The following is a 13,889-nucleotide window of genomic DNA, read 5'->3' on the forward strand; positions in this document are numbered from 1 at the left end:
TCCTCATAATAATGATAAAATGTATTTATTATAAACCAGAGTACTTAAATCACACACACACACACGCACGCACACACACACACACACACACACACACACACACACACACACACCTACAGTGACCTAAAATCATTGTCCATGGATGTCATGTAATACCTGCCACAGAAGACAGTGCTGCATTCTTTTACACAAAAGAGATTTGTTTAGTAGCTCAGGAAACAAATTCCAGAAATTCTAGCTTGATCAAACCAAGTGATGAGACAACCATGAAAAGATCACTAGGGCAAACTTTATTTCTCCTGCTGCTGCCCCCCACCCCCCAGGCAGGCCAGCCCAGGTCATTGTGAGGGCAGCAGCGCGCTGTCTCTCTGCATGTTGCGCGACACGTGACGTCACACGGCCGACACCACAGTACTACGAAGCCTAAACACGTGCATCTACCATACCATAAGGCATCTACCCACAGCTGTAGGCCGTAGGCTATAGTTAATTAGTCTGCCTCAGCCGGCCGTGTGGATTGTGTACTGTCTGTCAGTGTGTGTGACACTGACAGGCTGCAGCCAGGATGGCTGAGGCATTATGTCACAAAGCAACATGATTATATAGGCTGTTACCTTGATAAAAGATAATTGTATATCTTCGAAATAAAAATATATGATTATTATATATATATATATATATATTATATATATATATATATTTATTATTATTATTTTAACGGCTGGCCCATACTGGCCTGGACTGGACCGGCCGTTCGGGAGTTGTCCCGGATTTCCCAATGGCCAGCACGTGTCTGGGTTTATGACTGAGTCTATTTAGATTGCCTCGAGTCGCTGCAGTGGCTGGGCTGTCAACTGTCAATTATATGAATGTGCAGCCTAAACCAGCCTCATGTGGCACTGGTGGTGGTGGGCTGGCTGGGTTAGGCCTACCTATCTCCGATGCGTCCCTACTTGCGCTGGCACGGTACATTTGGCATTTGAGCGACGCGTCGGGTTTATCCTTAAACAGGAGGAGATTGCACATACCGTAACTCCAGAAAGACATCGGCCTGCTGTAGATTAGGCTAGACTTGTATTGACTCTCCGCTGCTGCAGCAGTTCACTCTGCACTACTCGCCAACGTCCCGTCATGAAAATATTCCAGCACAGGTAGCCAAATCCTCCCATCATGCAAAACAATGTTGCAAGTTAGATGCTTAAGCCATTTAAACATTGTTTTGCATGATGGGAGGATTTGGCTACCTGTACGATTTGAATTGCTTGCACACTTGGAAATATCCTACCAATTTCATATGACATGCCTTTACAACATTATTTTTTTCACATGTATTATTAGTTTTATACATTTAGGAGTGAAAACACATGTTTAGATGCCTGTTACAGCCTGCCAGCTGGTCAGTCAATGCTGCTCCGCTTTTCTACGACAGAAAAACAGCTGAGGACAAAGCCTACGACAGCTCCCGACCTGACATGATTTTTGTCCTGGCGCACGTTCAAGTTCAATGTTTTGCGGAAATGATAAATGCCCATATTTTGGCGTATGCCGTGTTGATAAATGAGGGCCTATACATTGGCTAAAGGTTCAGCACCACTGGAAATGGACAGTGAAAGGCCATGCAAGCTGAGGCCCAGCACCATGCCTTTTATAGACGGGGATAAAATACCTTATGCTATAGGGTATTTTCTAGCATACAGAGCAGCCATCAGACGGTCTCAGTCTTCACAGAAGCAGTATGTTTGTAGAGACATTTTCAACACTACAGATTCAGCGGTAGATCAAATCAAAAATATTATGTATATCTGAATACTGAATCAAGCAGACGATAAAATTACCAAAAATGTCCCATTATATTGTCTATATTTGTTTGTGTGTGCATGCGTGCGTGCGTGCGTGCGTGCGTGCGTACGCAGCTGAATGCTGTTGGGGCTACTTAATCTGGCAAATATGATGGCATGTTTGCCTGATGAAGACCTAGTAGGTTGAAACGTTGCAATTTGTTGCCTCTAAATAAAGTAAGTCTCATGGAGCTCTACTAACTAGTGTGCGGATGTTCTTTCTCTTCCTTGATGTTTGCCTTGATGCCTGACATCCAGCACCTGGCCTAAATATTGGCATTGAGATGTGCACACAATCTTCTCTGTGAAAGAATATAAAAAGGACATCAACACAATAATCAGTATAATTTATGCCGCTATTGGTAATAATATAATATGTTCTTTAAATACCAAAAACAACATAATCTAAATTAAAACAATAGTAAAAAACTGTAATACCCGATTGGTCTGAATATTTTTCCAAAGGAAATATCCTAAAAAACTGTAACTAGACTATTTGACATTCAATGTTCTTTTTCCATAAATGAGTCTTGAAAAATGGGTGTCGTCTTATAATCAGAGTCGTCTTAAATTCTGCACACAATTCGGGTACAAACCAACAGAACAGTGCATCCTACAATAAACCTGACAGTGTCGGTATGAAAAGTACCATGACGTAATCTTCAAAAGACCAATGCCCCAAACTGAAAACAAATCTGCAAACCAACAGAACAATACAATCTGCAAAAACATCTGACAGTGTCAGTATGAAAAGTACCAGTCATACAGATTATGTACAATACTGTAACCATTGTCCCATGAAATGTGATCACAGGCGAGACAAATGGGATGAGTGAATTCGTTCTGTGTTGACAATAGATGCGGTGTAGCTTTGAAGAACTTTCTCCACTGAAAGTACTGCATGTACTTAATATCATCCTTGTCCAACTGAAGCAAATACTCTGCCAGTGATCTGGCATCTGGGAAGTCATTGATATGAATGAAAGAGTCAGGTGGGATGAACTCTTCGTAATTTTCTCTTGGTGGGCCCAGAACGACTGGCACCGTTCCCACTGCCAAAGGTCCGTTCACCTTTTCTGTGATGTAGTCTCTGTGAATGGAGTTTTCAAATGCAAGGTAAAACTTGCAACTTGCCACGGTTGCGTAATAGTCCTCATAGCTTAGTGGTTTTGAGTATGCCCGACCATAGACATGGACATTGATGTACTTACTGAATTCTTTAAAGTATTGTACCCTGGCACCTACACCACCTGTAACGCTGTTGGACACAATCCAACAGACCACCTTGTCCTTCTTTGGCAAGACAAAATCCTCATCTGTCACAGTTTTCTTTGTTAGAAGCTCATTCCTCACTGTGATGTCAGCATCTCTTCTGTAGCTCAGTGTCAGGTTGAACAGGTTTTCTAGACCTGATATTTGTTCTGTATGAGTCGGTGACTCTACATGATACCAAATCCATTTTTGGAAATGAGGTCGTGGGGCTTTTGGCAAGTTTTCCAAGTTTGGATGAATGTCTCTATGAAATAATATGATGGCTTCTGCTTCATTGTATCGAGATCGGTCATATGTTAGCTCACAGCTATCTATGTTAAAGTAGGTCAAACAGTCCCTGAAATCAAACTTTATACCGAGTGGTGGCATCCACACAATGACAATCGGCTTGTTGTGGACCTCCAATGGCAGTGTGTCCTTAAAGTAAAAGAAAACTGCTACCAGTGCACACATCACTCCTAAAGCCATTTTCATCTCAAGATGTAACGTGTTGCTTAAACTTGGCATCTTTCTCCTGTAGAGTAAAACAAATACATCACACCCGTGTGAAGTTAGAGGCACTCTTATCATCGTACATCATCATGACGTAACATGTAGATTTGCTCGTCCACATATGACGTACATTCTCCATTCATTGTCAATGGGAATTTAATGTTTGTGTAAGACGAAACTCTGCACTAATAGCTAAATATAGGAGGGGCTAGCGCCCCTCAAAAAAAGTCACCAGGTGTCACAATGTCTGAAAATGAAGTCCAAATAAACACAATCTTAAGAGCCTTTTCATCTACAATTTTACCGTCATGTGGTTGTGGCAGGCAGATGACGCACTCACAATCCCTGCTATCCCAAACCAGTCAATATTATTTTCATATAGGCTATTGACCCGTCTCATTTTTCGGTAGTGTTTTAATACACGACGGCACACATGATACTTGGCTACCGAGGTTAATTCAAGTAGATACACACTCATGCACATTGCTATGTGGGTGTATACAGTGTTATTCCAGCCCTGGCACCCGTCATACACTGACGTGGCAATCCTATGACTAATGAGTTATGTTATTGAGTTCTGTTGTCATAGTTATGACAGTGCTACAGCCTGCCATCTGATTATCTTTTTATTTGTTTTGGAGCAGTGAATTCAATCAGAGTATCAGTATTCATGTTTACCTGAATTGGAGTTGTCCTTATCTCTGTACACAGAGTCCATGGGCCCTTTGCACCAAGAAAGATCCATGCCACCTGTTACAATAGAAACGCTGGCCAGGTGCCAGAGATAAGGGACAAATGAAAGAATAAATAACCGTGGGCGCATCCATGTGCACATTGCGTGCATGTCAGATTACATTTTTTTACATTTTAATTTTATTTTTTTTAATTGATGGCCTTAATGCCCTGGCACTTGGCCTTGTGCCCTCAAAAAGTTGACCACACTAAAGGCCAAGTGGCCTTGCCCCTAAAAGGATGAAATTATTCCAGGCCTGCATGTGTGTGTCCGTCCGTCCATCCGTCTGTGTACAGCTAATCTCCGGCCCCGTTAACCCGGTCGATGCCAAACTTTGCACACACACTCCCTAGATGCCAACGATGAACCTCTGCTCCAAATCTCCCAGAAACGGCCTGTTATAGCGCCACCAGGAAGCCGACTTTTGTAAAACACATTTTTTTATATTACTACTCCATATTTTTCCACAAATCCTGCAAATCGTTACACAGTATCTCTATAGTCATGTGCTCAAGACAGATCTGTCCGATATTTCATATTCCATCCTGATTGGCTAACATTGGCTTTCAAAGTTTACAGGATTGTTTTGAACAAAAAGCCTCAAATCATGAACGCAGCGTGCAACTTACGTGAAATCTTTCACAGACGTTCCTACTAGGCTGAGGAATATATCCCACCCTATTCACCGTTTGTCTTTTAACTCGCCGCCAACCACACCATTAACAATGTACAGTAAGTTTGCACCATGTGCAATAAGGAAATATTACATTTTAAGTAGCACGAAGTGTGTGTAAGTGATGAATTTGTGTTCTATACAATTTAGGCATTTAGCAGACGCTCTTAATCCAGAGCGTCTGCTATATATACCTGTGTATATAAGCTCTGTATTGAGATACTTTTTTTCCAGTAACTGAGGCCTCCATATATTTACGGTTCTAAAGTAAACTGACAATAGAAGTTCAGGTTGGTATACACATTTTATACAGTCAGGAGAGAGAAGTCTGCAACATTTTATCAGCTTCAATTCCAAATAGTTCTACTCACTATACTAAATTTCCAACTAAGCCTTGTATCTTTTACAATATCTTACTTGCCATTACTTCTCTGGTACGCATAACCTGATGGTCAATTGAAATCGTGTCCTCAGATATCCTGAGAAACACCTGGCCAGTGAGGATGGTCTCATAAGAAGCTACTCTCTAAATGCTGCAGCTTTGACTGGACCTGAGTGTGCTTGAGAATGGCATCTTCTCTCATGCTTAATTTTTGATTGATTGAAATATTTATTAACAGTTTGCAGAATTACAGTACAATTCTAGCACAACTCAATACAAAGACTTAACTGTGAGTGGACGACCCAATAAAGCATTACACGTGTTTACAAGAGGGTCCACCTTGTTCAATTCATCAAAACAATGTGGTAATGTGGTCAACAGTCAATAGCCGTGTTTGTGTGTGTGTGTGTGTGTGTGTGTGTGTGTGTGTGTGTGTGTGTGTGTGTGTGTGTGTGTGTGTGTGTGTGTGTGTGTGTGTGTGTGTGTGTGTGTGTGTGTGTGTGTGTGTGTGTGTGTGTGTGTGTGTGTGTGTGTGTGTGTGTGTGTGTGTGTGTGTGTGTGTGTGTGTGTGTGTGGGGACAAATGAAAAACAATAAAAGTAACATAAGAGTCTGATATTTCAACACCGAGTCAATCTCCATTACAGCTATATAAAGCAGAGGGTGAAATTCTCTATCGTACAAGCTCCCAACCATTGCCGTTTCAAGGGTTAAAAAAAGAAAGGAAAAGAAGTCGGAGTTAAACTGCATGTGTCATCCGCAGCTACAATTACTTAAAACTGAGGTGATATTATGTATGTAAATACTAAACAGGATTGCACCCACCATTATTGAACCTTGTGGGAACTCAGACTGGGTATTTCCCAAAACTGTGTAATCTCTGCAACATATATTTGGGGCATCTACCAAATACCGGTATTCCAAAATCTTTTGAATTTTTCAAAAGGCTTGGGCTTGTAGAGTGAATATTCTAGCTATTTCTGAAATAGACACATGGAAAATAAACCCAAACGTCTTATAAAGTGAATTACATGCATTGAGTGTACACACTTGGCAACTCACCTGCAAATATATTATGTTTATTGAAGGGCTGGAGAGACAGGATATCACTGTTACTGACAACACACTATAATCTCAAAATACAGAGCTTTAACTTTTAACACACACAAATATCACAGGACCTGTAAAATTCATCATCATCACCAGTCAGTTTGAAAAGAACCAGTCATTGAGATTATGTACAATACTGTGACCATTGTCCCGTGAAATGTGATCACAGGCTAGACAAATGGGTTGAGTGAACTCGTTCTGCAATGAGAGAAGATGAGGTGTGGCTTTGAGGAACTTTCTCCAGTTGAAGTACTGCATGTACTTTGTATCATCCTTGTCCAGCTGAATCAAAAACTCTGCCAGTGTTCTGGCATCTGGGAAGTCATTGATATGAATGAAAGCGTCAGCTGGGAAGAACTCTTCGTAATTCTCTCTTGGTGGGCCCAGAACGACTGGCACCGTTCCCACTGCCAAAGGTCCGTTCACCTTTTCTGTGATGTAGTCTCTGTGAATGGAGTTTTCAAATGCAAGATAAAACTTGCAACTAGCGATGGTTGGGTAATAGTCCTTAAAGCTCAGCGGTCTTGAGTAAGCACCAAAGATGTGGACATTGATGTACTTACTGAATTCATTAAAGTATTTTTTCCTGGCACCTACCCCGGCTGAAACCCCGTTGGACACAATCCAACAGACCACCTTGTCTTTCTTTGGCAAGACAAAATCATCTGTCACGGTTTTCTTTGTTAGAAGCTCATACCTTGCTGTGATGTCAGCATCTCGTCTGTAGCTCAGTGTCAGATTGAACTGATTTTTCAGACCTGGTATTTTTACTGTATGAGTCGGTGACTCTACATTATACCAAATCCATTTTTGGAAATGGGGCCGTGCTTTTGGAAGGTTTTCCAAGTTCCATTGAATGTGCTTATGATAGATTATGATGGCATCTGCTTTATTGTATAGAGATCGGTCATATGTCAGCTCACAGCTATCTATGTTAAAGTAGGTCAAACAGTCCCTGAAATCAAACTTTACACCGAGTGGCGGAGTCCACACAATGACAATCGGCTTGGTGTGGACCTCCAATGGCAGTGTGTCCTTAAAGTAAAAGAAAACTGCTACCAGTGCACACATCACTCCTAAAGCCATTTTCATCTCAAGATGTAACGTGTTGCTTAAACTTGGCATCTTTCTCCTGTAGAGTAAAACAAATACATCACACCCGTGTGAAGTTAGAGGCACTCTTATCATCGTACATCATCATGACGTAACATGTAGATTTGCTCGTCCACATATGACGTACATTCTCCATTCATTGTCAATGGGAATTTAATCTTTAGGACAAAAATACCGATTTGCTCGTCCACATATGAAGTAAATTCTCCGTTCATTGTCAATGGGAATTTAATGTTTGTGTAAGACGAAACTCTGCACTAATAGCTAAATATAGGAGGGGCTAGCGCCCCTCAAAAAAAGTCACCAGGTGTCACAATGTCTGAAAATGAAGTCCAAATAAACACAATCTTAAGAGCCTTTTCATCTATAATTTTATCTTACCGTCATGTGGTTGTGGCAGGCAGATGACGCATTCACAATCCCTGCTATCCCAAACCAGTCAATATTATTTTCATATAGGCTATTGACCCATCTCATTTTCCGGTAGTGTTTTAATACACGACGGCACACATGATACTTGGCTACCGAGGTTAATTCAAGTAGATACACACTCATGCACATTGCTATGTGGGTGTATACAGTGTTATTCCAGCCCTGGCACCCGTCATACACTGACGTGGCAATCCTATGACTAATGAGTTATGTTATTGAGTTCTGTTGTCATAGTTATGACAGTGCTACAGCCTGCCATCTGATTATCTTTTTATTTGTTTTGGAGCAGTGAATTCAGAGTATCAGTATTCATGTTTACCTGAATTGGAGTTGTCCTTATCTCTGTACACAGAGTCCATGGGCCCTTTGCATCAAGAAAGATCCATGCCACCTGTTACAATAGAAACGCTGGCCAGGTGCCAGAGATAAGGGACAAATGAAAGAATAAATAACCGTGGGCGCATCCATGTGCACATTGCGTGCATGTCAGATTACATTTTTTTACATTTTTATTTTTATTTTTTGAGTGGTGTAAACCACTCCTACAACTGGCTTTTGTGTGCAGAAAAAAATGAGCATGGTTGCTATGTTCAAAATAATTTCTGACGTAATTAAATCACACCCGGGTGAACTGGATGACCGTAGCAACCATGCTCATTTTTTCTGCACAAAAAAAGCCAGTTGTGAAATCACATCCGGGTGTGATTTCATTACGTCAGACATTACATCAGACCACAGCTGATCAGGTTATATAATACCTTACACCACTCAGTTCACACGGTTGTGATTTTTTAAATAACGTAAAATTTCGTCTTTGCACAGGGGGTTTTACTGCTTAAACTAAACGTTCCTGGCACAGATTGGGTTAAACCTTAATCTGGTTTAAATCAAGGTTTATCTATTAATCCAGTTGCACCAAACTTTAAACCTAGTTTTCACTAATCCGGTTTAGTTTTAAACCATCCCTTTAATCTTGGTTTAGTTTTTTTAATCTTGGTTTAGTTTTTTTAATCTTGGTTTTAATTTTCACAGTAAACCTGGATTAATATCAATCCTGTTGCACCACTACTTTAAACTTTGATTTAAGTATCAATAAGGGATTCATTCTAAACCAGCAGGAGAGGTGGTTTAAATGTAAACAACATGGCAGCATATACCAGATGGCTTCATGAAAACGAAAGATAAAACGAAAGAGCAAGAAAAATAAGGCAATGTCTAAACCCAGTCTAAGACTCTGTAATGACAATAATTGATAAAATCAGGCCTGCAATTGAACATGCAACTAAGGCCCAGGCCACACTACTCTGGATCTTTTGCAAAACTGATATTTTCGTCCTCCGTTTTAGAAAAAATCCATGTCCATACGACAGAGATATCCGAGTCCACACGCAAACGCAAAAACGCATTGAACACAGGATAAAATCACTGCAGTAGCAGGTTTCAATTGTAGGCTATATTATATTTGATTTTATATTTACACGAGGTGCAAATCATATTTTTGAATGAAGAAATAAGTACCGCATTTTAAAAGCCACCTAAATTGTGAGTGGAAGTGGAACATGTTTCTTTCATTGTCTGTCAGCATGTCTCTATGTGCGTAAATCTCCAAATCCCGACTCTCGACTTTTCTCTCCATATAATTTAAAAATGATAGACACTTTACCATTGCTCTGGCGACTTGGCAAGTCCTGCACAGAAAATAATAGCAGAGTCAGACCTATAGAAGTGTCGCGTCCACAACAGTTGTGAGCTTGTAGAGTGGCTATATTTTCCAGGTGTATAATACATGTCACGTTATAATGTAGGCTAATAAAACTTCACGCGCGCACATTGACGGCATGCAGGCACAGTGACAATGGAATCCAGTCAAGGGTGCGCCCTTTATTACCTATAACAGGAGAGAGATGTGCCATATATGTGCACGGCGACCCACTCACTGTATACTTTCTTCTCACCAACACCAACCACGCTATTTGAGATTGCATTCACACCTCTCTCTCTCTCTCTCTCTCTCTCTCTCTCTCTCTCTGCACCCTCTCTCTCTCTTCCTCCATGACCATGACCATGAAATGGAGAGCAAAATACAGCATGAGAATATAGTTTCACATGGCTATGCACACACAGACTTGTTGATGGTGTACTGCGCAATGGCATTTGGCCTCGGTCCTTTATTGGTAGGTTAATATCCACAGTTTATCTGTAGCGAACCGCAATTCATCTATTGTTCAAACTTCGCACTCGGCACCAATACAAATGAAACTAGAAAAAGTGCCCTTCTGGGCACAGGTCTCCACCAGGAGGATAGGACTGTGTGAGATGTTTGGCAAAATGTTTAGGAGTAATATAAACATGTTTGCCTTTGATGGCAATTGGATGACTTGAGGCATTTTGTTCCAAAAATGTGTTTTTCAAAAATCAACCTGTTGGTGGCGCTATAACAGGCCAATGTGAAAAGGGTGGGATATATTCCTCAGCCTAGTAAGAAAATGTGTGAAAGATTTCACGTAAATTGCATGCTGCGTTCATGATTTGAGGCTTTTGTTCAAAACGGGGCAATCTTGCAAACTGTGAAAGCCAATTATAGCCAATTAGGATGGAATATGAAATATCGGACAGATCCGACTTGAGCACATGACCATAGAGATACTGTGTAACGATTTGTGAGATTTTTGGACAGAATCTGGAGGAGTAATATCAAAAAATGTGTTTTACAAAAGTCGGCCTCCTGGTGGCGCTATAAAAGGCAGATGCGGAAAATGCAGGTCAGAGGTTTGTCCTTGGCCTCTAGGGAGTGTGCATGCAACGTTTCACGCAGATCGGTGCAGTTTTAGGTAAAAATGTGAAAAGCTGCCTCATGGTGGCGCTATAACAGGCCCTTCTGGAAAATGCGGGGCAGAGGTTCATCGTTGGCATCCAGGGAGTGTGTGTGCAAAGTTTGGCATCGACCGGGTTAACGGTGCCGGAGATTAGCTGTACACAGACGGACGGAAGGAAGGACGGACACACGGACGGACGGACACACACACGGACGGAGTGCAAAACATACTCTCTCCCCATGCCTTCGGCCTGGTGGAGACAATCACCGGTCCACACTGGACTAGTAGGCTGATATATTTATTATTGGAGGATGCAGCAGAGCAGAGCCTTTGCTCGCGCTGCAGACAGTGCAGTTGATGCAACATATGTTTTAAAGTTGTTAACAGTGATATATAAACATGAACAATCAGAGATATCCGTCTGTGTAGTTTTCATGCAGGCACAAGCTGCATTTCTCACCTAATTATAGTAAAAATGATATGCGCTAATAAGCAGTGACATCATCGTTTCTCAAAAGCTCCGTTTCGCATGACTACACAGCTCCACTGATCCGTATATTTTCGAAAATCTTCACTTATTTATCCGTTTCCAAAAACCTCCGTTTGAGTGGCCGAAAATGCCGTTTGCGTGTGGCTGAAAGGCCAAGATCAAAGCCAAAAGACCAAAAGATAGCAAAAGATCCACATACGTGTGGCCTGGGCCTAAGAGGAATGCAGCTGTACCACCCTTGCTCCAGCTACTGATAACCTTGCGCTTTTATGCAACCGGATGCTTCCAACTGGTGGATGGGGACCTTTGTGGAGTACATGAGTACATCAACAGTGAGTAGGATTGTTGCAAGAGTATCCTATCCCGAGCAATTGCGTCTTTAAAAAACCAGTACATAAGATTTGCTCCAACAAGAGAAACATCTGCTGAATTTTACAGAAGATCTGGTTTTCCAGGAGTGCTAGGAGCAATTGACTGTACTCACATCCCCATTCAAAACACTGGTGGAGCAAATGGAGAGCTGTTTCGCAACAGGAAGGGACACTTTTCTATTAATGTTCAGGTTGTGTGTGACGAGGAGGGCAAATCAGCAACATTGTAGCTCGATGGCCAGGATCAACACATGACAGCCGGATTTTTGACAACAGCCACCGCTGTGCTCTGCTTGAAAGTCAGGCATTTCAAGGCCACCTAGTTAGTGACCTTGGATACAGTATGCCTGATGACCCCCATTTTGTACTCTCAAACACCAGCAGAGACGGTACAATACCAGCCACATTAAAGCAAGAGGTCTTGTGGAGAGTGTTTGGAGTTTGGAAACGGAGGTTTCCCTGCTTGCGGAATGGGCTTTGAACAAAGCTAGAGACAACATTGACAGGTCATTACACACTGGCGAATTAGCGACGCAATTTATTCGTGCGAATAATTCGACTTTTTTTAAAACCAATTGAAGTCAATGCAAGCTTCCACATCAGTGGCGAATGTGCGACTGTGCGAAAATGCGACAGTTTTCGCTCTTTATTTTTTCGCTCCGGTGTCGAATTTTGCAGACATTCGCAGGCGAACTGCAACACCTCTGACCAGCAGCGTACCGTACAATAGCTGTCAACAGAGCAGCAGCTGGTCCGGCTACGCAGGTCGGGATAGCACAGCAGCACACACTGTGTACCCCTCCTAGGCTCCTACAACTCTGTTGGGTGTGTGCGTGCGACGTGCGTGCGTGTGTGTGTGTGTGTGTGTGTGTGTGTGTGTGTGTGTGTGTGTGGACATGGCACATGGGTGTGCTAACAGCAGCGAGCAACGGGCTCCGCCAAACTTTGGTCTGTATGTAGGGTGGTCTCAGTCTCAGGTAAAGTGGGCCATCAGGTAAAATGAGCCAGCTATAAGGTTTCTGCCTCCTAGACCTTTGAGTTTTAACAGCCAATGCTGCACATGTGTCTTGACACAGCTGTGACTGTAGAATCCAAGATGATTATGCTCGTTCTGTCCCTACCCAGGAAAGACCGCACTGGTCGAAATAACTAGTAGAACTTGTTTGTTTGCCCATTGTCCAGTATTTGTTTATGGAAACATGCATAGGCACAGAGAATGGCAAATGAGAAAAGAGATATGAGAGTGATCAACACTTTGATTTAACATCATATAAAGCATTGACATGTACAGGACAAAAAGAGGCGTAACTAGATAAAGTGCCCCTCAGGGCACAGGTCTCCACCAGGTCAGGTTGTGGCCTCCTGGTGGCGCTATAATAGGCCAATGTGAAAAGGGTGCCATTTCTTCTTACGCTTTGGATGACAATTCGATGATTTGAGGCATGTTGTTCCAAAATAGTCATGAACACATGACTATAGAGATAGTGTGTAACGATTTGCGGGATTTTTGGACAGAATCTGGAGGAGTAATATCAACAAATGTGTTTTTCAAAAGTCGGCCTCCTGGTGGCGCTATAACAGGCCGTTCTGGAAGATTTTGGGGTAGAGGTTCATCGTTGGCATCTAGGGAGTCTGTGTCCAAAATTTGGCATCGACCAGGTTAACGGTACCAGAGATTAGCTGTACACAGAAAGCTGGACGGACACACGGACGGACGGACGGACGGACGGACCCACACACACACACGGACGGAGTGCAAAACATACTCTCTCCCTATATGCCTTTGGTCTGGTGGAGACAAAAATAGAAGAATCTGCTTTAAATTCGATCCTGTTACTTTTAGAGAGTATGTGACAATCATAGGACGGGGGTGCGGTTGGACATGTATCAACATGGCTTTCCTGAGAATATTTTACCTTATATGGCTGTGATTTTATCCATTGGTGACCATGACCCGCATGGATGCGTCACAAACAGTCCACAAAGGAAAACCACAAGGCATGGCTGAATTTTTAGAAAGAGCCAGTGGTGTAAAATGCTTTACTTAAGTAAAAGAATCAATACTGCAATGTAGATCAGACTTTTTTTTCACAAGTTTTCAAATGTATGCAAATATTTGAAAATAGCTGGGAAGAACTCTTCGTAATTCTCTCTTGGTGGGCCCAGAA

The 13,889-nt window shown here is 42.0% G+C and overlaps 2 protein-coding genes and 1 long non-coding RNA gene across 3 annotated transcripts in view; 1 reads left to right on the forward strand and 2 right to left on the reverse strand.

The window, feature by feature from the left end:
- LOC306941602 overlaps positions 1–13,889 on the forward strand; it is a 59,358-nt gene that overhangs the window by 14,118 nt on the left and 31,351 nt on the right. The window lies entirely within an intron of this gene.
- Positions 2,548–3,578, reverse strand: LOC306940515 (4-galactosyl-N-acetylglucosaminide 3-alpha-L-fucosyltransferase 9-like; the record flags this gene model as incomplete). The annotated part of the gene is made up of 1 exon (XM_079525614.1): positions 2,548–3,578. The coding sequence occupies one exon, from the start codon at positions 3,576–3,578 to the stop codon at positions 2,580–2,582; it is 999 nt and encodes a 332-aa protein (XP_079381740.1). The 3' UTR covers positions 2,548–2,579.
- On the reverse strand, positions 6,596–7,585 carry LOC306940516 (4-galactosyl-N-acetylglucosaminide 3-alpha-L-fucosyltransferase 9-like; the record flags this gene model as incomplete). Its single annotated transcript, XM_079525615.1, has 1 exon — positions 6,596–7,585. One exon carries the CDS (start codon positions 7,583–7,585, stop codon positions 6,596–6,598), a length of 990 nt encoding a protein of 329 aa, XP_079381741.1.

This window comes from Electrona antarctica (assembly GCF_951216825.1).
Source record: "Electrona antarctica genome assembly, chromosome: 17".
NCBI classification, from domain to species: domain Eukaryota; kingdom Metazoa; phylum Chordata; class Actinopteri; order Myctophiformes; family Myctophidae; genus Electrona; species Electrona antarctica.